Below are 22,158 nucleotides of genomic sequence, written 5' to 3'. Positions count from 1 at the left end.
TTTTATAAATCTGTAAAGTATTATTCAAAAATTCTTAAATACCATCGAAATATTGAATAAATTCTGAAAACAATGTTTAGACACATTTGACAGTTTTTGGTACTGTTCGACTAAAGTTTAGAACATAATAACTCGAGAACCATTTGGTGCATTGTAAAGAATGTTATATCAAATTGAAGGTAAGGATTTCATCTTTTAGATTCTTGAACTTTTTTTGTAAAAGAATATGTCCAGGTTGTCGAAAATAGCACGTATATGTTTACGCCTATTTTGCATGTATATCTCACTTCATAATAGACTTAATGAGTTGCGAGATAACTCATAGGAATCATAATATTTCATTTTATTAATACGTCAAATTTTATAAAAAAATTCTTAATATCCTTTGAAATATTGAACAAAATGTAAAAACAATGTGCAGGCACATCTAGCAGTTTTTCGTATTGTTCATCCAAAGTTCCGAAACTTATAACTCGAGGAGTGTATGATCTATTGGGAAGAAAGTGATATCAAATGAAAGATTAAGATTTCAGCTATTTGATCGCGTAATTATTGTTTTCAATAATTAAGCCGAAGTTGTCAAATATAGTAAATATATGTTTACGCCCATTTTGCAATACGACTAGTGGGCGTGGCACTTTTCAAATTATTAACAACATGTTCATCATATTCTTCTTAATCTTCATACTAAATCTCAGCACATTATCTTGAAAAACAACTCAGTTATTGAACAAAATCTAAAAGTATTTATGATCCAAACCTGATTTGCTTTGCCATGTTCGAGCAAAGTTTGAAAGTCTATATCTCGAACATCGTGTGATGTATAGTCATGTAAGTTATATCAAATGAAAGGCCAGGTTTTCAACTACAAGACAGAATAATTAATTTTGTAAAAAATAATTCAATGTTGTCATAAATAACAATAATTTTTTACGCCCATTTATATCCTAACAGGTGGGCGTGGCAGATTTTTCTTTTCGCCGATGATTCCTCATTTCCTTCTTTATCTACATACCAAATTTCATTAAATTATCTTCAAGGACATCCGAGTTATGAAACCGATTCCAGAAGTGTCTTTGGCACCAAAAAAGTGAAAAATAAAAATGCCAATTTTTTTTGTAAAACACCAAGTCACCAGAACCTGGTAGTAGGTGGATTCCCGCAGAGCATTTTCTTTAACATGTTATATCTCAAAAACTACTTGAGATATTTAAGTGAATGTTTCACCATACAATAGGTTGGAATCTGGGCTACAAGCTGTTCAACCTTTGGCCCGCCTGGCATTTCAGCAAACCGGCTGAAAAATGTAATTTATACATAAGAGGGGTATATCTCGCTTAATAACGGACGTAGGAGGTTATATGGTAGCTTATAGGAATCACAATATTTCGTTTTATGAATCTGTCAAATGTTATTCGAAAAGTCTTAAAAACCATATAAATATTGAAAAAAATCTAAAATCGATTTGAAGACAGCTCTGACAGTTTTTGGTGTTGTTCGACTAAAGTTTAGAACTTTATAACTCGAGAACCGTTTGGTGCAATGTAAAGAATGGTATATCAAAATAAAGGTGAAGATTTCAGCTTTTAGATTTTTAACTTTTTTTGTCAAAAAATAAGTCGAGGTTGTCGAAAATAGCACGTATATGTTTACGCCTGTTTTGCATGTATATCTCACTTCATTATGGTCGTAATGAGTTGCGTGATAACTCATAGGAATCATAATATTTCATTTTATTAATATGCAAAATTTTATTAAAAAATTCTTAATATTCTTTGAACAAATGAAAAATCTGTAAATACAATGTGCAGACACATCTGATAGTTTTTGGTATTGTTTATCCAAAGTTCAGAAACTTATAACTCGAGGAGTGTTTGATCTATTGGGAAGAAAGTGATATCAAATGAAAGATTAAGATTTCAGCTATTTGATCGGAGAATTATTTTGTTCAATACTCAAGCCGAAGTTGTCAAATATAGCAAATATATGTTTACGCCCATTTTTCAATCCGACTAGTGGGCGTGGCAATTTTCAAATTTTTAAAAAAATGTTCATCATATTCTTCTTAATCCACGTACAAAATTTCAGCACATTATCTTGAAAAACAACTCAGTTATTAAACAAAATCTAAAAGTATTTATGATCCAAACCTGTATTTGCTTTGCCATGTTCGAGCAAAGTTTGAAAGTCTATATCTTGAACATAGTGTGATATATAGTCAAGAAAGTTATATCAAATGAAAGGCCAGGTTTTCAACTACAAGATAGAATAATTAATTTTTTAAAAAAACAATTCAATGTTGTCATAAATAACAATTATTTTTTACGCCCATTTATATCCTAACAAGTGGGCGTGGCACATTTTTCTTTTTACAGATGATTGCTCATATCCTTCTTTATCCACACACCAAATTTCATTAAATTATCTTCACGGACATCCGAGTTATGAAACCGAATTCAGAAGTGTCTTTGGCACCAAAAAAGTGAAAAATAAAAAGGCCAATTTTTTTTGTAAAACACCAAGTCACCAGAACCTGGTAGTAGGTGGATTCCCGCAGAGCATTTTCTTTAACATGTTGTATCTCAAAAACTACTTGAGATATTTAAGTGAATGTTTCACCATACAATAGGTTGGAATCTGGGCTACAAGATGTTCAACCTTTGGCCCGCCTGGCATTTACCCAAACCGGCTAAAAAGTGGAATTTATAGTTAAAACGAGTATATCTCAGGTTGTAATAGACGTAGGAGGTGATATGACAGCTTATAGGAATCGCAATATTCCATTTTATAAATCTGTCAAGTATTATTCAAAAATTCTTAAATACCATCGAAATATTCCATAAATTCTAAAAACAATGTTTAGACACATTTGACAGTTTTTGGTACTGTTCGACTAAAGTTTAGAACATAATAACTCGAGAACCATTTGGTGCATTGTAAAGAATGTTATATCAAATTGAAGGTAAGGATTTCATCTTTTAGATTCTTGAACTTTTTTTGTAAAATAATATGTCCAGGTTGTCGAAAATAGCACGTATATGTTTACGCCTGTTTTGCATGTATATCTCACTTCATAATAGACTTAATGAGTTGCGAGATAACTCATAGGAATCATAATATTTCATTTTATTAATACGTCAAATTTTATAAAAAAATTCTTAATATCCTTTGAAATATTGAACAAAATGTAAAAACAATGTGCAGGCACATCTAGCAGTTTTTCGTATTGTTCATCCAAAGTTCCGAAACTTATAACTCGAGGAGTGTATGATCTATTGGGAAGAAAATGATATCAAATGAAAGATTAAGATTTCAGCTATTTGATCGCGTAATTATTGTTTTCAATAATTAAGCCGAAGTTGTCAAATATAGTAAATATATGTTTACGCCCATTTTGCAATACGACTAGTGGGCGTGGCACTTTTCAGATTTTTAACAACATGTTCATCATATTCTTCTTAATCTTCATACTAAATTTCAGCACATTATCTTGAAAAACAACTCAGTTATTGAACAAAATCTAAAAGTATTTATGATCCAAACCTGATTTGCTTTGCCATGTTCGAGCAAAGTTTGAAAGTCTATATCTCGAACATCGTGTGATGTATAGTCAAGTAAGTTATATCAAATGAAAGGCCAGGTTTTCAACTACAAGATAGAATAATTAATTTTTTAAAAAAATAATTCAATGTTGTCATAAATAACAATTATTTTTTACGCCCATTTATACCCTAACAAGTGGGCGTGGCACATTTTTCTTTTTACAGATGATTCCTCATATCCTTCTTTATCCACTCACCAAATTTCATTAAATTATCTTCAAGGACATCCGAGTTATGAAACCGAATCCAGAAGTGTCTTTGGCACCAAAAAAGTGAAAAATAAAAAGGCCAATTTTTTTTGTAAAACACCAAGTCACCAGAACCTGGTAGTAGGTGGATTCCCGCAGAGCATTTTCTTTAACATGTTGTATCTCAAAAACTACTTGAGATATTTAAGTGAATGTTTCACCATACAATAGGTTGGAATCTGGGCTACAAGATGTTCAACCTTTGGCCCGCCTGGCATTTACCCAAACCGGCTAAAAAGTGGAATTTATAGTTAAAACGAGTATATCTCAGGTTGTAATAGACGTAGGAGGTGATATGACAGCTTATAGGAATCGCAATATTCCATTTTATAAATCTGTCAAGTATTATTCAAAAATTCTTAAATACCATCGAAATATTCCATAAATTCTAAAAACAATGTTTAGACACATTTGACAGTTTTTGGTACTGTTCGACTAAAGTTTAGAACATAATAACTCGAGAACCATTTGGTGCATTGTAAAGAATGTTATATCAAATTGAAGGTAAGGATTTCATCTTTTAGATTCTTGAACTTTTTTTGTAAAATAATATGTCCAGGTTGTCGAAAATAGCACGTATATGTTTACGCCTGTTTTGCATGTATATCTCACTTCATAATAGACTTAATGAGTTGCGAGATAACTCATAGGAATCATAATATTTCATTTTATTAATACGTCAAATTTTATAAAAAAATTCTTAATATCCTTTGAAATATTGAACAAAATGTAAAAACAATGTGCAGGCACATCTAGCAGTTTTTCGTATTGTTCATCCAAAGTTCCGAAACTTATAACTCGAGGAGTGTATGATCTATTGGGAAGAAAATGATATCAAATGAAAGATTAAGATTTCAGCTATTTGATCGCGTAATTATTGTTTTCAATAATTAAGCCGAAGTTGTCAAATATAGTAAATATATGTTTACGCCCATTTTGCAATACGACTAGTGGGCGTGGCACTTTTCAGATTTTTAACAACATGTTCATCATATTCTTCTTAATCTTCATACTAAATTTCAGCACATTATCTTGAAAAACAACTCAGTTATTGAACAAAATCTAAAAGTATTTATGATCCAAACCTGATTTGCTTTGCCATGTTCGAGCAAAGTTTGAAAGTCTATATCTCGAACATCGTGTGATGTATAGTCAAGTAAGTTATATCAAATGAAAGGCCAGGTTTTCAACTACAAGATAGAATAATTAATTTTTTAAAAAAATAATTCAATGTTGTCATAAATAACAATTATTTTTTACGCCCATTTATACCCTAACAAGTGGGCGTGGCACATTTTTCTTTTTACAGATGATTCCTCATATCCTTCTTTATCCACTCACCAAATTTCATTAAATTATCTTCAAGGACATCCGAGTTATGAAACCGAATCCAGAAGTGTCTTTGGCACCAAAAAATTGAAAAATAAAAATGCCAATTTTTTTTGTAAAACACCAAGTCACCAGAACCTGGTAGTAGGTGGATTCCTGCAGAGCATTTTCTTTAACATGTTATATCTCAAAAACTACTTGAGATATTTAAGTGAATGTATCACCATACAATAGGTTGGAATCTGGGCTACAAGCTGTTCAACCTTTGGCCCGCCTGGCATTTCAGCAAACCGGCTAAAAAATTTAATTTATACATAAGAGGGGTATATCTCGCTTAATAACGGACGCACAGTGGTATAGGAAAAAAAAAAGAGGGAAATAATTCGGTAACTTCTAAACGGTTAATCCGATTTTAATGAAATTTGGTGTGCACAAAGAGGAGGTGTTGTCGAGTTTAGGTTTTGAATTTGGACCTTATAGGCCAACCAGGGGCCCGGCGGGGGGTCCTCAAATTAGGACACCTCGGCTATGTTAAATTTTTAAAACGATCCTATTTCTTCATTTGAGTTCCGATTTAAAAAAAATTTCGTATATAGAATCTCCTCATCGAGCACTATAAAAAATGTCGTCGTAGCAGTAAATTATCTCTTATAGTTTAGGAGATATTCGCATTTGAATATTAAAATTTTAAAATTTTTACCGTCCTTACTTTAGTTTTTTTGATAATAGCAGGTCCAAATATTTCCGATTTTCGCCATTTTTTTTTTATTTGCTTAACAACAAGTTTATATACCAAGCAGTGAAAGAATTATGTAAAAATCATGACTGAGTCCAAAGTTATAGGCATTTAAATTTAAAAAATTAAAAAAAGGCGATTTTTTGTCATTTTTTTGGGAAAAAAGTATCTTTTTCTTTTTAAGTTATCTAAAAAGTTTCTAAGAAGATGTATATAGAATTTATACTTTTTGGAAAGCTGACTTTACATAAAATACGATAAATGAAACAAAACCTAAAAATTTTTGATACCGAGGGGACCAGGTCCATCCAAAAAAACCCTATTTTTTATGGAAAATTAAATTTTGTGCTAGGCAAATTTTAAAATAATAAAATAAGAAATAAAAATTTCGAATTTTCTTATTAGAAATCCCGGAATTCCCAAAAAAGTTTTAAAAAATCCCAAAAATGGGATTTTTTGGTTTTTTGCCTATTATATCCATACCAGGGGCGGGGTTATCGAAACCCGTTACAAAATGATTAAGAACTTATTGGGTCATATAAAACAGGTCACTATAATTTGATATCGACTATGCGATTTGAGAATTTTTGCTCAAAATTTAATTTTCCATAAAAAATAGGGTTTTTTTGGATGGACCTGGTCCCCTCGGTATCAAAAATTTTTAGGTTTTGTTTCATTTATCGTATTTTATGTAAAGTCAGCTTTCCAAAAAGTATAAATTCTATATACATCTTCTTAGAAACTTTTTAGATAACTTAAAAAGAAAAAGATACTTTTTTCCCAAAAAAATGACAAAAAATCGCCTTTTTTTAATTTTTTAAATTTAAATGCCTATAACTTTGGACTCAGTCATGATTTTTACATAATTCTTTCACTGCTTGGTATATAAACTTGTTGTTAAGCAAATAAAAAAAAATGGCGAAAATCGGAAATATTTGGACCTGCTATTATCAAAAAAACTAAAGTAAGGACGGTAAAAATTTTAAAATTTTAATATTCAAATGCGAATATCTCCTAAACTATAAGAGATAATTTACTGCTACGACGACATTTTTTATAGTGCTCGATGAGGAGATTCTATATACGAAATTTTTTTTAAATCGGAACTCAAATGAAGAAATAGGATCGTTTTAAAAATTTAACATAGCCGAGGTGTCCTAATTTGAGGACCCCCCGCCGGGCCCCTGGTTGGCCTATAAGGTCCAAATTCAAAACCTAAACTCGACAACACCTCCTCTTTGTGCACACCAAATTTCATTAAAATCGGATTAACCGTTTAGAAGTTACCGAATTATTTTCCTCTTTTTTTTTTCCTATACCACTGTGGGACGTAGGAGGTTATATGGTAGCTTATAGGAATCACAATATTCCGTTTTATGAATCTGTCAAATGTTATTCGAAAAGTCTTAGAAACCATCTTAATATTGAAAAAAATCAAAAATCGATTTGAAGACAGCTCTGACAGTTTTTGGTGTTGTTCGACTAAAGTTTAGAACTTTATAACTCGAGAACCGTTTGGTGCAATGCAAAGAATGGTATATCAAATTAAAGGTGAAGATTTCAGCTTTTAGATTTTTAACTTTTTTTGTCAAAAAATAAGTCGATGTTGTCGAAAATAACACGTATATGTTTACGCCTGTTTTGCATGTATATCTCACTTCATAATAGACTTAATGAGTTGCGTGATAACTCATAGGAATCATAATATTTCATTTTATTAATACGTCACATTTTATTAAAAAATTCTTAATATCCTTTGAAATATTGAACAAATTTTAAAAACAATGTGCAGACACATCTAGCAGTTTTTCGTATTGTTCATCCAAAGTTCCGAAACTTATAACTCGAGAAATGTTTGGACTATTGGAAAGAAAGTGACATCAAATGAAAGATTTAGATTTCAGCTATTTGATCGGATAATTATTTTGTTCAATACCCAAGCCGAATTTGTCAAATATAGCAAATATATGTTTACGCCCATTTTTCAATCCGAATAGTGGGCGTGGCAATTTTCAAATTTAAAAAAAAATGTTCACCATATTCTTCTCAATCCACATACTTAATTTCAGCACATTATCTTGAAAAACAACTCAGTTATTGAACAAAATCTAAAAGTATTTATGATCCAAACCTGATTTGCTTTGCCATGTTCGAGCAAAGTTTGAAAGTTTATATGTCGAACATAGCGTGATGTATAGTCAAGTAAGTTATATCAAATGAAAGGCCAGGTTTTCAACTACAAGACAGAATAATTAATTTTGTAAAAAAATAATTCAATGTTGTCATAAATAACAATTATTTTTTACGCCCATTTATATCCTAACAAGTGGGCGTGGCAGATTTTTCTTTTCGCCGATGATTCCTCATTTCTTTCTTTATCTACATACCGAATTTCATTAAATTATCTTCAAGGACATCCGAGTTATGAAATCGATTCCAGAAGTGTCTTTGGCACCAAAAAATTGAAAAATAAAAATGCCAATTTTTTTGTAAAACACCAAGTCACCAGAACCTGGTAGTAGGTGGATTCCCACAGAGCATTTTCTTTAACATGTTATATCTCAAAAACTACTTGAGATATTTAAGTGAATGTTTCACCATACAATAGGTTGGAATCTGGGCTACAAGCTGTAGGCCCGCCTGGCATTTCAGCAAACCGGCTGAAAAATGTAATTTATACATAAGAGGGGTATATCTCGCTTAATAACGGACGTAGGAGGTTATATGGTAGCTTATAGGAATCACAATATTTCGTTTTATGAATCTGTCAAATGTTATTCGAAAAGTCTTAGAAACCGTCGAAATATTGAATAAAATCAAAAATCGATTTGAAGTCACCTTTGACAGTTGTTGGTGTTGTTCGACTAAAGTTTAGAACTTTATAACTCAAGAACCGTTTGATGCATTGTAAAGAATTTTATATCAAATTGAAGGCAAGGATTTCAGCTTTTAGATTTTTGAACCTTTTTTGTCAAAAAATAAGTCGAAGATGTCGAAAATGGCAACTATATGTTTACTCATATTTTGCATGTATAACTCACTTCATAACATACTTTGGGAGTTGCGTGATAACTCATAGGAATCATAGTATTTCATTTTATTAACATCCAAAATGTTATTACAAAATTCTTAATATGCTTTGAAATATTGAACAAAATGTAAAGACAATGTGCAGCCACACCTGGCAGTTTTTAGAATTGTTCATCTTATGTTCGGAAGCTTATAACTCGATAAATGTTTGATCTATTGTTAAGAAAGTGGTATCAAATGAAAGGTTAGAATTTCAGCCATTAAATTTATTTTTTAACAATATTAATCATTTCTTTATTTACACACAATTTCATTTTTGTTTGATTTATTTATCTATTTATTTTTATTTTCATTTTGTATACCTTTTCAGTTTATTATTTTTATTTATTTTAGTCAAATTTAAGAGAGACATTTTAAAAGTTGAATTGTTCTGCATTAAGCAGTGCTGCTGACATCTTGAAAGAACATGTTGGTTTAGTCTTCAATTCGTAAATTTTCAGCGAATAATCAATACAGGAAGCCTTGTAGATGGTATGCCTGATGTCTTCTGTTATCTCAATCCCTTCTGCAACCTAAAACGAAAGAATTTATTAATAGACTTTTTATAAATAAAGGCGAATAAATTTCTCTATATATTTGAAAGTTTTTATTTTACCATTATAAAATTTAAAAATAAAAATAAAAATAATTAATTAAATTCATTATTTTAATTTAATTTTACTTTTATTTTAATTAATACTATTTATTGAAAAAACAATAATTTTTTTTTTAATTTTTAATAATAAGTGTCTTATATATCATTGATTTAAATGAACTAAAATGAGTTTTGGGCAAAAACACATAAAAGCACGCAAAAAACAATTCCACAACACAATTAGTTCAATTAGAGTTCAGTTCTAGTTCAGTTCTAGTTCAGTTCTAGTTCAGTTCTAGTACAGTTATAGTTCAGTTCTAGTTCAGTTCTAGTTCAGTTCTAGTTCAGTTCTACTTCAGTTCTACTTCAGTTCTAGTTCAGTTCTAGTTCAGTACTAGTTCAGTTCTAGTTCAGTTCTAGTTTTAGTTCAGTTGTAGTTTAGTTCAGTTCTAGTACAGTACTAGTTCAGTTCTAGTTCAGTTCTAGTTCTTGTTCAGTTCTAGTTCAGTACTAGTTCAGTTCTAGTTCAGTTCTAGTATTCAGTTCTAGTTCAGTTCTAGTTCAGTTCTAGTTCAGTTCTAGTTCAGTTCTAGTTCAGTTCTAGTTCAGTTCTAGTTCAGTTCTAGTTCAGTTCTAGTTCAGTTCTAGTTCAGTTCTAGTTCAGTTCTAGTTCAGTTCTAGTTCAGTTCTAGTTCAGTTCTAGTTCAGTTCTAGTTCAGTTCTAGTTCAGTTCTAGTTCAGTTCTAGTTCTTGTTCTAGTTCAGTTCTAGTTCAGTTCTAGTTCAGTTCTAGTTCAGTTCTAGTTCAGTTCTAGTTCAGTTCTAGTTCAGTTCTAGTTCAGTTCTAGTTCAGTTCTAGTTCAGTTCTAGTTCAGTTCTAGTTCAGTTCTAGTTCAGTTCTAGTTCAGTTCTAGTTCAGTTCTAGTTCAGTTCTAGTTCAGTTCTAGTTCAGTCAGTTCTAGTTCAGTTCTAGTTCAGTTCTAGTTCAGTTCTAGTTCAGTTCTAGTTCAGTTCTAGTTCAGTTCTAGTTCAGTTCTAGTTCAGTTCTAGTCAGTTTAGTTCAGTTCTAGTTCATTCTAGTTCAGTTCTAGTTCAGTTCTAGTTCAGTTCTAGTTCAGTTCTAGTTCAGTTCTAGTTCAGTTCTAGTTCAGTTCTAGTTCTTCTAGTTCTTCTAGTTCAGTTCTAGTTCAGTTCTAGTTCTTTCTAGTTCATTCTAGTTCGTTCTATTTCAGTTCTAGTTCAGTTCTAGTTCAGTTCTAGTTCAGTTCTAGTTCAGTTCTAGTTCAGTTCTAGTTCGTTCTAGTTCAGTTCTAGTTCAGTTCTAGTTTCAGTTCTAGTTCAGTTCTAGTTCAGTTCTAGTTCAGTTCTAGTTCAGTTCTAGTTCAGTTCTAGTTCAGTTCTAGTTTCAGTTCTAGTTCAGTTCTAGTTCAGTTTCTAGTTCAGTTCTAGTTTCAGTTCTAGTTTCAGTTTCTAGTTCAGTTCTAGTTCAGTTCTAGTTCAGTTCTAGTTCAGTTCTAGTTCAGTTCTAGTTCAGTTCTAGTTCAGTTCTAGTTCAGTTCTAGTTCAGTTCTAGTTCAGTTCTAGTTCAGTTCTAGTTCAGTTCTAGTTCAGTTCTAGTTCAGTTCTAGTTCAGTTCTAGTTCAGTTCTAGTCAGTTCTAGTTCAGTTCTAGTTCAGTTCTAGTTCAGTTCTAGTTCAGTTCTAGTTCAGTTCTAGTTCAGTTCTAGTTCAGTTCTAGTTCAGTTCTAGTTCAGTTCTAGTTCAGTTCTAGTTCAGTTCTAGTTCAGTTCTAGTTCAGTTCTAGTTCAGTTCTAGTTCAGTTCTAGTTCAGTTCTAGTTCAGTTCTAGTTCAGTTCTAGTTCAGTTCTAGTTCAGTTCTAGTTCAGTTCTAGTTCAGTTCTAGTTCAGTTCTAGTTCAGTTCTAGTTCAGTTCTAGTTCAGTTCTAGTTCAGTTCTAGTTCAGTTCTAGTTCAGTTCTAGTTCAGTTCTAGTTCAGTTCTAGTTCAGTTCTAGTTCAGTTCTAGTTCAGTTCTAGTTCAGTTCTAGTTCAGTTCTAGTTCAGTTCTAGTTCAGTTCTAGTTCAGTTCTAGTTCAGTTCTAGTTCAGTTCTAGTTCAGTTCTAGTTCAGTTCTAGTTCAGTTCTAGTTCAGTTCTAGTTCAGTTCTAGTTCTAGTTCAGTTCTAGTTCAGTTCTAGTTCAGTTCTAGTTCAGTTCTAGTTCAGTTCTAGTTCAGTTCTAGTTCAGTTCTAGTTCAGTTCTAGTTCAGTTCTAGTTCAGTTCTAGTTCAGTTCTAGTTCAGTTCTAGTTCAGTTCTAGTTCAGTTCTAGTTCAGTTCTAGTTCAGTTCTAGTTCAGTTCTAGTTCAGTTCTTGTTCAGTTCTAGTTCAGTTCTAGTTCAGTTCTAGTTCAGTTCTAGTTCAGTTCTAGTTCAGTTCTAGTTCAGTTCTAGTTCAGTTCTAGTTCAGTTCTAGTTCAGTTCTAGTTCAGTTCTAGTTCAGTTCTAGTTCAGTTCTAGTTCAGTTCTAGTTCAGTTCTAGTTCAGTTCTAGATCAGTTCTAGATCAGTTCTAGTTCAGTTCTAGTTCAGTTAGTCAGTTCTAGTTCAGTTCTAGTTCAGTTCTAGTTCAGTTCTAGTCCAGTTCTAGTTCAGTTCTAGTTCAGTTCTAGTCAGTTCTAGTTCAGTTCTAGTTCAGTTCTAGTTCAGTTCTAGTTCAGTTCTAGTTCAGTTCTAGTTCAGTTCAGTTCTAGTTCTAGTGCAGTTCTAGTCAGTTCTAGTTCAGATCTAGTTCAGTTCTAGTTCAGTTCTAGTTCAGTTCTAGTTCAGTTCTAGTTCAGTTCTAGTTCAGTTCTAGTTCAGTTCTAGTTCAGTTCTAGTTCAGTTCTAGTCAGTTCTAGTTCAGTCTAGTTCAGTTCTAGTTCAGTTCTAGTTCAGTTCTAGTTCAGTTCTAGTTCAGTTCTAGTTCAGTTCTAGTTCCAGTTCTAGTTCAGTTCTAGTTCCAGTTCTAGTTCAGTTTCTAGTCAGTTCTAGTTCAGTTCTAGTTCAGTTCTAGTTCAGTTCTAGTTCAGTTCTAGTTCAGTTCTAGTTCAGTTCTAGTTCAGTTCTAGTTCAGTTCTATCAGTTCTAGTTCAGTTCAGTCAGTTCCTAGTTCAGTTCTAGTTCCGTTCTAGTAGTTCTCGTTCAGTTCTAGTTCAGTTCTAGTTCAGTTCTAGTTCAGTTCTAGTTCAGTTTCTAGTCAGTTATAGTTAGTTCTAGTCAGTTCTAGTTCAGTTCCTAGTTCCGTTCTAGTTCAGTCTTAGTTAAGTTCTAGTTCAGTCTAGTTCAGTTATAGTTCAGTTTCTAGTTCAGTTTCTAGTTCCGTTCTAGTTAAGTTCTAGTTCAGTTCTAGGCAGTTCAGTTCAGTCAAGTTCAGTTCTATTTCAGTTATATTCAGTTTCTAGTCAGTTCTAGTTCAGTTACTAGTTTCAGTTCTAGTACATTTATAGTTCCAGTTCTAGTCAGTTTCTAGTTTCATTCTAGTTGCAAGTTCTAGTCTGAGGTCTAGTTCAGTTCTGTTCAGTTCTAGTCAGTTCTAGTTCAGTTCTAGTTCAGTTCTAGTTCAGTTCTAGTTCAGTTTCTAGCTCATTTCTAGTTCAGTTCCAGTTCAGTCTATTAGTTTCTGTTCAGTTTTAGTTCCAGTTCTAGTTCAGTTCTAGTTTACAGTTCTAGTTCAGTTCTAGTCAGTTCTAGTTCAGTTCTAGTTCAAGTTCTAGTCTAGTTCAGTTCTAGTTCAATTCGAATTCAGTTCTTGTTCAGTTCTAGTTCAATTCGAATTCAGTTCTTGTTCAATTCTGGTTCTAGTTCAGTTCTAGTTCAGTTCTAGTTCAGTTCTAGTTCAGTTCTAGTTCAGTTCTAGTTCAGTTCTAGTTCAGTTCTAGTTCAGTTCTAGTTCTAGTGCTTGTTCTAGTTCAGTTCTATTTCTTTTCAGTTCAAGTTTTTCCGCTCATGTTTTGTTTAATTTTAATTATTTACTCGTAGATCATTTTATAAGTAAAATATTTATGCAAAACTTGACTTACTTAAAAGATATATTTTAGTTTTATTAACTTTAACTTCCTTTTAGTTAGTTTTTCTTTTAAAGCAAACAATATTTTCTCTTTTCTTTTTTCGCAGCAATTCGATGCAATGTGCAAAGCGGAAGTGGCCTTTTTTATAGCACGAGCTTTCATAAATGTAAGTAATTCATGGACAAAAATTGCAAAAGAATATTAAAATAAAATATATGTATGTACGTACTTCCGATATAACAATATAATAAAATATTATAATAGAATTCCCTCCAAAAAATAAAAAACGTTAAAAAGAAATTTGAAAAAGAAAAAAATGCAATATTAAAGTAAAAGCATTTACATTTTTTCGCACTCTTTGTTGGACAAGATTAAACAAAAAACAATTTGAAAATTGAATATATATTTTTAGCACTTAAAGATTATAAAATATAACAACAAATGGTGTGAGTGATGGACAGTTAAAAACTTTTCCATAATCTTAAATCTTCCACATCGTTCATTTCAATGGCATTTTGAAAGACACTTTGCACGCAGCGCACAAACAAATAATTGACTATCATCAAGGTGAAAGAGAATAAAGTTCGCAATTCCAATTTACAAACACCAGAAAATACCTCAGTAATCCATATGATTAAATCAGAACCCAAAACAAGCATATTTATGATCAGCCAAGGTGTCATTTGAGAGGGGGATACCTACATGATAGTTAGAGAAAGATATTGTAAAATGACCACAAAACAAAAGCTGATTAAAAACAACATCATGTTTGTTTTTTTTTTTTTAACACAAAATAAAACTGAACCTTGACCACAGCATACCACAATAACACCCAAGCTTTTAACATGATTAAGGCGCCCACTAAACGACATTTACGCAAAACAGATGGTGGTAAAACATAAAATGTACGTTGACGCCACATATTGAGCTGCTTGCGTGTGCCCCAAAATAATGATGAGAATTCAGAGAAACTATAGATCTAAACAAAAAGTTTTAATTAATTTCTGTTATAAATTTCTTGGAAAATTACTAGACTTACACTACCCATTATTGAAACCACTAAAACTAACCAATATATGATAGGAAAGTACTGTGCCCGACATAGATATTTTCCAGCAAAAAAGTTTTTCAAAGTTTTCCATCTTGTTCGAGGACAAAAATTCCATATGGAGTAAATATCACACATATTTTCGTCCACAAAATCCAAATGATGTCTTAAAAGGTGACAAAGCTTTTTATCAAAATGTATAATTTTATACATATTTTTATATAAAATCTTTTAAATAAATTTTAAAAATTTATTTTTTCAATTTAATTCCAATTTTTACACTGAAATTTTGCAATATTTTTGATGTTTTCGATCAAAAAAAAAAATGGATTGATTGACATTTTTTTACACAGGGTGTTATCAAAAATGTATTAGTTTAAAGGTTACCAAAGCTTTTGTTTGAAAATTGGAATTAATTCAAATCTGTGAGAAAGCACAAAAGAGTTTAGGGCTCCTAACAACAGTTTTTTCTGAAAAGTTTAAGCTTTTGTTTGATGTTAACAATTTTGCATTATAAGCTCATTTGCAAAAGCTTGCAAACAGATATAAAGCTTTAGGTTTTAATAAATTCTGAGAAGCTTCAATAAGAAAGTTTCAATCAAAATTGTATCTATTGATAAGTTCCTTTACACTTATATCGTCTTTGGGCCTTAAATTAAAACAAAACTTTAAAGCTTTATTAACAAGTTATGCAAAACTTTAAGCTGATTTGGTTTCTTCCAATAAGCTTTACACTTTCGAACCGTTTTCATAGAAAAAGAAAAGCAATAGTTTGATTATTATAAAGAGCTTTTAATACTCATATACAAAGCTTTAAAGCTTATCATAAATATTGCAGGTTTAAAGCTTATATTGTAAGTACTTTATTAGAAAAACTTAAAGCTTCCAATAGAATCAAAAAAGCTAATGGCAAGTATTAATAAGAATGTTTCAATCCAAGGTTTGATTTAAAGCTTTAAGGAAGCTTTATAAAAGTTCTTTGCCTACAACTTTATACTGATATAAAAAGCTTTAAAGCTAATCAAAAACGGCGCATGTTTTGTACGTTTAAAGCTTATTTTCAGTAAAACCAAAACAAAAACTAATGATGAGTTCTAATTAAAAAGATTAAAACAATATTTTAATTTAAAGCGTGAGTTTTAAAAGAAAAGCTCTAAGCTTTACAAAAGATTTGTGCCCTCATATTTAAGCTTAAGTTAGAAGAAAACCTTTAATTCCAATAACCAAACTAATCATTTCAATAACTTTTTCTCCTATTTGCAGGTGCTTTCCATGTGGGGTGTATTACGTTTCTATAATTTGGTACGTTCCGGCATAACATGGCGTGGTCCAGAGGTAATAGAACTTGAATATAATGACAGCATGTATAATAAACAACTAATCAATAACAAAAATAACAAATCCTATGACTTCTCATCCTACCAAATGCAGGCTAAAACCACACTAACAACAGCTACCAACAATACACTGGCTAAGTCGTATAATGAATGTCAACATCATCACCACCATCATCATCATCACCAGCACCTAAACCAGCAACAACACTACAAACAGCACTATCAAAATTCACGTGGCCGTCGTCAAAGTTCCGCTACACATAATAAAACCACGATAGGTTGTTGTGCCTTCTTTGATATCGATGATTATGATTATGATTTTGAAAATGATGAAGACTATGATTATGAGGGTGACGATTATGATTGTGAGGGTTACTATGATGATGCTGATGATTACTATGACGATGAGGGCGAGAGTAGTGATTGTTCTATGTTGGGTGCCTCACCCAATCGCCATAGGCGCAACGAACGTTCTCATCGTGTGCGCAATAATAATATACGCTCGGTTCTGGTCAATAAACGCCATAATAAATATAAAATTGCTCATCCCCAAACTAAACTGGAGGTTATAAACGAATCGGAACGCAGTGCCGGCAGTGGCAGTGATGAAAATGACTCTTTACTGGTAGCCTATAATAGTTCATCGTCGTTGGCGTCCGTTTGACATTGGCCGGGTTGCATTGGAAATGCAAGATTTAAAACGGAATCAAAAGTCTCCGACTACGACGCTGCCGTCGTCGACGAGTTATATGTTGCTAGCCAGCACATCTGCGAAAGCAGCCATGAGGACAACGCTGCGAAATTGCAAGAGCAGCAATATTTGTCAAACTCATTTAATAACTGGCAACAGTCACAATGTCAACGTCGACGTCCATTGCGACGCCTCTACTGCTGTGTAAATGCCTTAATAATGGCTGTCTTAGTAACTGTTGAAATTTACGCACAAATTGTGATTTTTCTGTAAAATCGTACAGAAAGGTAAAAGAAATCAAAATATCCAACCAAACCAAATATTCCGTTTCAAAATTCGTAACCACTAAAATAATGAATAGAGCTTCCGCTTGTTAACAGCTAAATTACGACAAAAACAAATATTGTAATAGAAAAAAAAAACATTTTTTCAAACAAAAGGAAAACCAGGAAAATCAAAAACCAAATGTAATCCATAAACAATTTTGTGTATAATTATAAAACAGGCTTTACCTAACCACCCCTTTTCCGTTTCAGAAATCCTTTTTTAAATGAAATTCTCTTATATAACAGTTTTCAGTGGTTTATAGTTGGTTCAGCAACTTTTATACTTCACCTCTTTTATGTGATGTTAAAAATAATGAAAATTATCCAAAAATCTTTTGAAATTGATTTTGTGGTTTAAGGTTTTATAGATTTAGCATTACTTGCCATTATATTATGGAAAAGTGTCAAAAACAAATATGTCAAATGTTAGCGCGTTTTAAATGCAAATTTAAAAATATTAACCGGTTACTAAAGTTTTGTAATATACATATTACTCATACGCTGGTTTACAGCGTATGAGTAATTTTCCGCTGATTTAATATCTTTCTATTCCCAATAGTAGCCAGACTGTTGTATAATACCATTTGTCTTTAACATCTTATTACCTTTAACGTTAACAAAAAAAAACTTGGATTTCCATTGAATTAAAATAAAATTTCTTGTCAAAACCCTCTTCCCATAACTGCAAACATGTTAACTTTTGCAATAAGAATTGTTTTATTAATATTCATGTGACCTCATTAATTATTCTGGGGATGCAACAGCAAAAAAGGGGAGAAATACAAGTTAAAGTACAATTTAACCATGTTAACATTTGTAAATGAAATAAAACAAAAAGTAAAGAAAAAGCAGACGGCATTAACGAATTATGAATGCACTACGCCATATTTCAGTGCTAGTTCAAGTTCAGTTTAGTTCAGCTCTAGTTCAGTTTCTGTTCTAGTTCAGTTTTAGTTCAGTTTCTAGTTCAATTCTAGTTCAGTTCTAGTTCAGTTCTAGTTCAGTTCTAGTTCAGTTCTAGTTCATTCTAGTTCAGTCTAGTTCAGTTCTAGTTCAGTTCTAGTTCAGTTCTAGTTCAGTTCTAGTCAGTTCTAGTTCAGTTTCTAGTTCAGTTCTAGTTCAGTTCTAGTTCAGTTCTAGTTCAGTCTAGTTCAGTTCTAGTTCAGTTCTAGTTCAGTTCTAGTTCAGTTCTAGTTCTAGTTCAGTTCTAGTTCAGAGTTCTAGTTCAGTTCCTAGTTCAGTTCTAGTTCAATTCCTAGTTCAGTTCTAGTTCAGATTCTAGTTCAGTTCTAGTTCAGTAGTTCAGTTCTAGTTCAGTTCTAGTTCAGTTCTCAGTTCTAGTTCTAGTTCAGTTCTAGTTTCAGTTCTGTTCAGTAGTTCAGTTTCTAGATTCAGTTCTAGTTCAGTTCTAGTTCAGTTTCTCGTAAGTTCAGTTCTAGTTCAGTTCTAGTTCAGTTCTAGTTCAGTTCTAGTTCAGTTCTAGTTCAGTTCTAGTTCAGTTCTAGTTCAGTTCTAGTTCAGTTCTAGTTCAGTTCTAGTTCAGTTCTAGTTCAGTTCTAGTTCTAGTTCAGTTCTAGTTCAGTTCTAGTTCAGTTCTAGTTCAGTTCTAGTTCAGTTCTAGTTCAGTTCTAGTTCAGTTCTAGTTCAGTTCTAGTTCAGTTCTAGTTCAGTTCTAGTTCAGTTCTGGTTCAGTTCTAGTTCAGTTCTAGTTCAGTTCTAGTTCAGTTCTAGTTCAGTTCTAGTTCAGTTCTAGTTCAGTTCTGTTCTAGTTCTGCTCTAGTTCAGTTCTAGTTCTGTTCTAGTTCTGTTCTAGTTCTGTTCTAGTTCTGTTCTAGTTCTGTTCTAGACCTGTTCTAGTTCTGTTCTAGTTCTGTTCTAGTTCTGTTCTAGTTCTGTTCTAGTTCTGTTCTAGTTCTGTTCTAGCTCTGTTCTAGTTCTGTTCTAGTTCAGTTCTAGTTCAGTTCTAGTTCTAGTTCTGTTCTAGTTCTATTCTAGTTCTATTCTAGTTCTATTCTAGTTCTGTTCTAGTTCTGTTCTAGTTCTGTTCTAGTTCTGTTCTAGTTCTAGTTCTGTTCTAGTTCTGTTCTAGTTCAGTTCTAGTTCAGTTCTAGTTCAGTTCTAGTTCAGTTCTAGTTCAGTTCTAGTTCAGTTCTAGTTCAGTTCTAGTTCAGTTCTAGTTCAGTTCTAGTTCAGTTCTAGTTCTAGTGCTAGTTCTGTTCTAGTGCTAGTTCTGTTCTAGTGCTAGTTCTGTTCTAGTTCAGTTCTAGTTCAGTTCTAGTTCAGTTCTAGTTCAGTTCTAGTTCAGTTCTAGTTCAGTTCTAGTTCAGTTCTAGTTCAGTTCTAGTTCAGTTCTAGTTCAGTTCTAGTTCAGTTCTAGTTCAGTTCTAGTTCAGTTCTAGTTCAGTTCTAGTTCAGTTCTAGTTCTATAGTTCTAGTTCAGTTCTAGTTCTAGTTCAGTTCTAGTTCAGTTCTAGTTCAGTTCTAGTTCTGTTCTAGTTCAGTTCTAGTTCTGTTCTAGTTCTGCTCTAGTTCTGTTCTAGTTCTGTTCTAGTTCAGTTCTAGTTCAGTTTTAGTTCTGTTCTAGTTCTGTTCTAGTTCTGTTCTAGTTCTGTTCTAGTTCTGTTCTAGTTCTGTTCTAGTTATGTTCTAGTTATGTTCTGTTCTCTTCTAGTTCAGTTCTAATTCAGTTCAGATCTTTCGAAACAATTTAATAAGATATAATTGGGATATACATATTTGTTAGCTAATACAAATTTGTAATTCTGTAAACAAATCTTGAATAAATTTAATTATTTTCCCCGAATATCCTCTGAAACATATATTTAAAACTTGTCCCGGCCTGTTTAGAAAACTTCTTTGTAATATTTTTAATGTAATTAATTCAAATAGCAAAAAAAATTAATATATTTAACTTTAATTATATTAAAAAAAAAAAACTAACTAGAAAAATTAATTTATAAAACAACTCTAAAAAACACAATATTAAATTGTAATTTATTCTATTAAAGTGTAAATAAAGTAAATAAATAAATGTATATAAGTCAGATATATAAAAAATGCATACTGAAATTACAAGTATACATACATACATATATACAAACATAAATAAATATTAGTAAAACCTAATTAAGTTCTACCTACCCACAAACATATATAGAATATCTTAAATAGTTTATATTATTAATTCTATACTACTTCCTACCCTCTACACTCTCGCCCTGCCTGTTACTTGTTAAATAATTCTTAAACCACACCTTAAGAAATCTTATCTTTCTATTTATCTATATTAAGTCCAAAAACACAAATACCAACAAACTAACTTACTAACACTACTACTTCTACTAATACTATTTACCTATCATATCTATGTAACATGACACAAACAACAACCTTTTGAACACAGATACAAAATGAAAATATCCTTTGTAGTTAAGTGTCCAAAATGCTAATCAGTAAATTAAATAAATAAGAAGCTAAAAAAGCAACAAAAAAAAAGAACAAAAGAAAAGAAAAATTAATAAGAAAACTATTGTAATAAATATATTTGTTTTTTTCCATACATATGCTTAGAAAATAATAATAATAATAAAAGAAAATGATTATGGGATTTTATACAATCCATAAAACAATGTATTTTACTAGTTTTATTTCTTCTACTGTTTAAATGCTGGATATTACCATCGATTCTAGTTGTTTCAATATAGAGGAGATTGCTATACCAAATAGTGATTAAGTTTAATTTGAAAATGACCATGTAATGGAACAGTGGTATGGAGGAACTAAAAATCTGTTTCAAGAATATGTTTATACTATTTTCTTCTCTATTATAACAACAACAAAACTAAAGGTAAGTTAAGAAACCCTTAACAACATTACAACAAACAAATAAATTTAGATAATAAATATAAATAATAATGCCAATAATAAATTGTGTTTTAATACCAATAACAACAACAACATTAGCAGCAGCAGCAATAGCAAACAACAAATTACCCAAAACGAATCAGGTGAAAAACTCGTGTTTTATTTAGTTTCTTCGATAAATATAAAATAGACTTATTTTAATAGCACGTGCTGATGAAATAACCAAGACATTCAAAAGGTTTCCCTAAAAACAACTAGAGACAGCAAAAAAGATTTCCACAATAAATATTTGTTTAGTCAGATTTATGTGCAAAATGTGAATGAATTGCAAAAATTATTATTAGAATTAATGGAGCAGAGGTTCTCAAAAGGTTAACAGAGAAGTAGGGAAAGAAGCTATACTAAAGGGGAAAAGCTTTATACAAATATTTTAATATATTTTTATGTTATTTCTGATGAGAATACAAAGTAAACACTAATAAGAGTTTTCTTAATAGAAACGGCTTTAAAAGCTTTTTATCTAAAAGTAGTATTTGTTGCCTTTTTATTAAAAAAGCTTTAACATTATTTTTATTATAATAATGTTTTTCTGCAAAAGCTTCCAACACTAACTTATTTATTATAAAATTGTTTCAAAATATTTTTTATTTTCAAAGCTTTGACCCGCTTTTTTGTTACAAAAACTTAAAAAAAACTTTCAACATTGTTTATTGTAAAACTTTCCCTTAAAAAACTATTTGGTTGTAAAAGCTTTCAATAGTTTTTTTAGAAAAATTTGTTGTTGTAAAAGCTTTTAAAAGTTTTTTATTGTAAAGAGTTTCTAAAGTAGTTTTATTGCCAAAGTTATCAAAAATATTTTATTTGAAAAATATTTCATACTATTTTTATTACAAAAGCTTTTTTATGGCAAAATCATAAATTTTTATTATTAAAGCTTTTTATCGTAAAAACTTGAAAAAAACTTTTCATAGTAAAATATTTTTTACTGTAAATGTCTAAAACCTTTTCATAAAAGCTTTTCTATCACACTTTTGTTAATTGAAGCTTTTTATGACAAAGACTTTGATTTACAATCAAATAATAAAAATCTATTTTTTATAACAAAAGCTTTACAAATTATATTTTTTTTGCTATAAAAGACTCAAAAAGTTTTTTATCATAAAGTAATGTTTCTCAAGATAAATGTTTCAAAAGCTTTTTATCATAAAAACTTAATTTTTTTTATTATTTTATCAAAAAATATCTTAAAAGTTTAAAAATTTATTTTATCACA

At 31.1% G+C, this 22,158-nt stretch overlaps 2 protein-coding genes across 4 annotated transcripts in view; one reads left to right on the top strand and one right to left on the bottom strand.

The window, feature by feature from the left end:
- Window positions 1-17,939, top strand: part of LOC119605358 — a 98,371-nt gene extending 80,432 nt beyond the window's left edge. The window contains exons 5-7 of one of the 3 annotated variants that reach the window (XM_037958405.1): window positions 13,726-13,785; window positions 15,931-16,002; window positions 16,099-16,668. In XM_037958405.1, the coding sequence (XP_037814333.1) occupies window positions 13,726-13,785; window positions 15,931-16,002; window positions 16,099-16,668 (702 nt within the window). Of the gene's footprint in view, window positions 1-13,725; window positions 13,786-15,930 lie in introns of all 3 variants that reach the window. The other 2 variants (XM_037958404.1, XM_037958403.1) reach the window with 2 other exon arrangements.
- LOC119605359 lies at window positions 14,037-14,973 on the bottom strand. The gene is made up of 3 exons (XM_037958406.1): window positions 14,659-14,973; window positions 14,425-14,598; window positions 14,037-14,317 (listed from the first exon to the last, which is right to left on the bottom strand). The coding sequence occupies exons 1-3, from the start codon at window positions 14,878-14,880 to the stop codon at window positions 14,081-14,083; spliced, it is 633 nt and encodes a 210-aa protein (XP_037814334.1). The 5' UTR covers window positions 14,881-14,973; the 3' UTR covers window positions 14,037-14,080.
- Window positions 17,940-22,158: the final 4,219 nt, after the last annotated feature.

This window comes from Lucilia sericata, unplaced genomic scaffold (genome assembly GCF_015586225.1).
Source record: "Lucilia sericata isolate MDLA Ls3-8-SP2 unplaced genomic scaffold, ASM1558622v1 Contig000478F_arrow, whole genome shotgun sequence".
In the NCBI taxonomy this organism is placed as follows: Eukaryota; Metazoa; Arthropoda; class Insecta; order Diptera; family Calliphoridae; genus Lucilia; species Lucilia sericata.
This window is presented reverse-complemented; position numbering and strand designations above follow the sequence as displayed.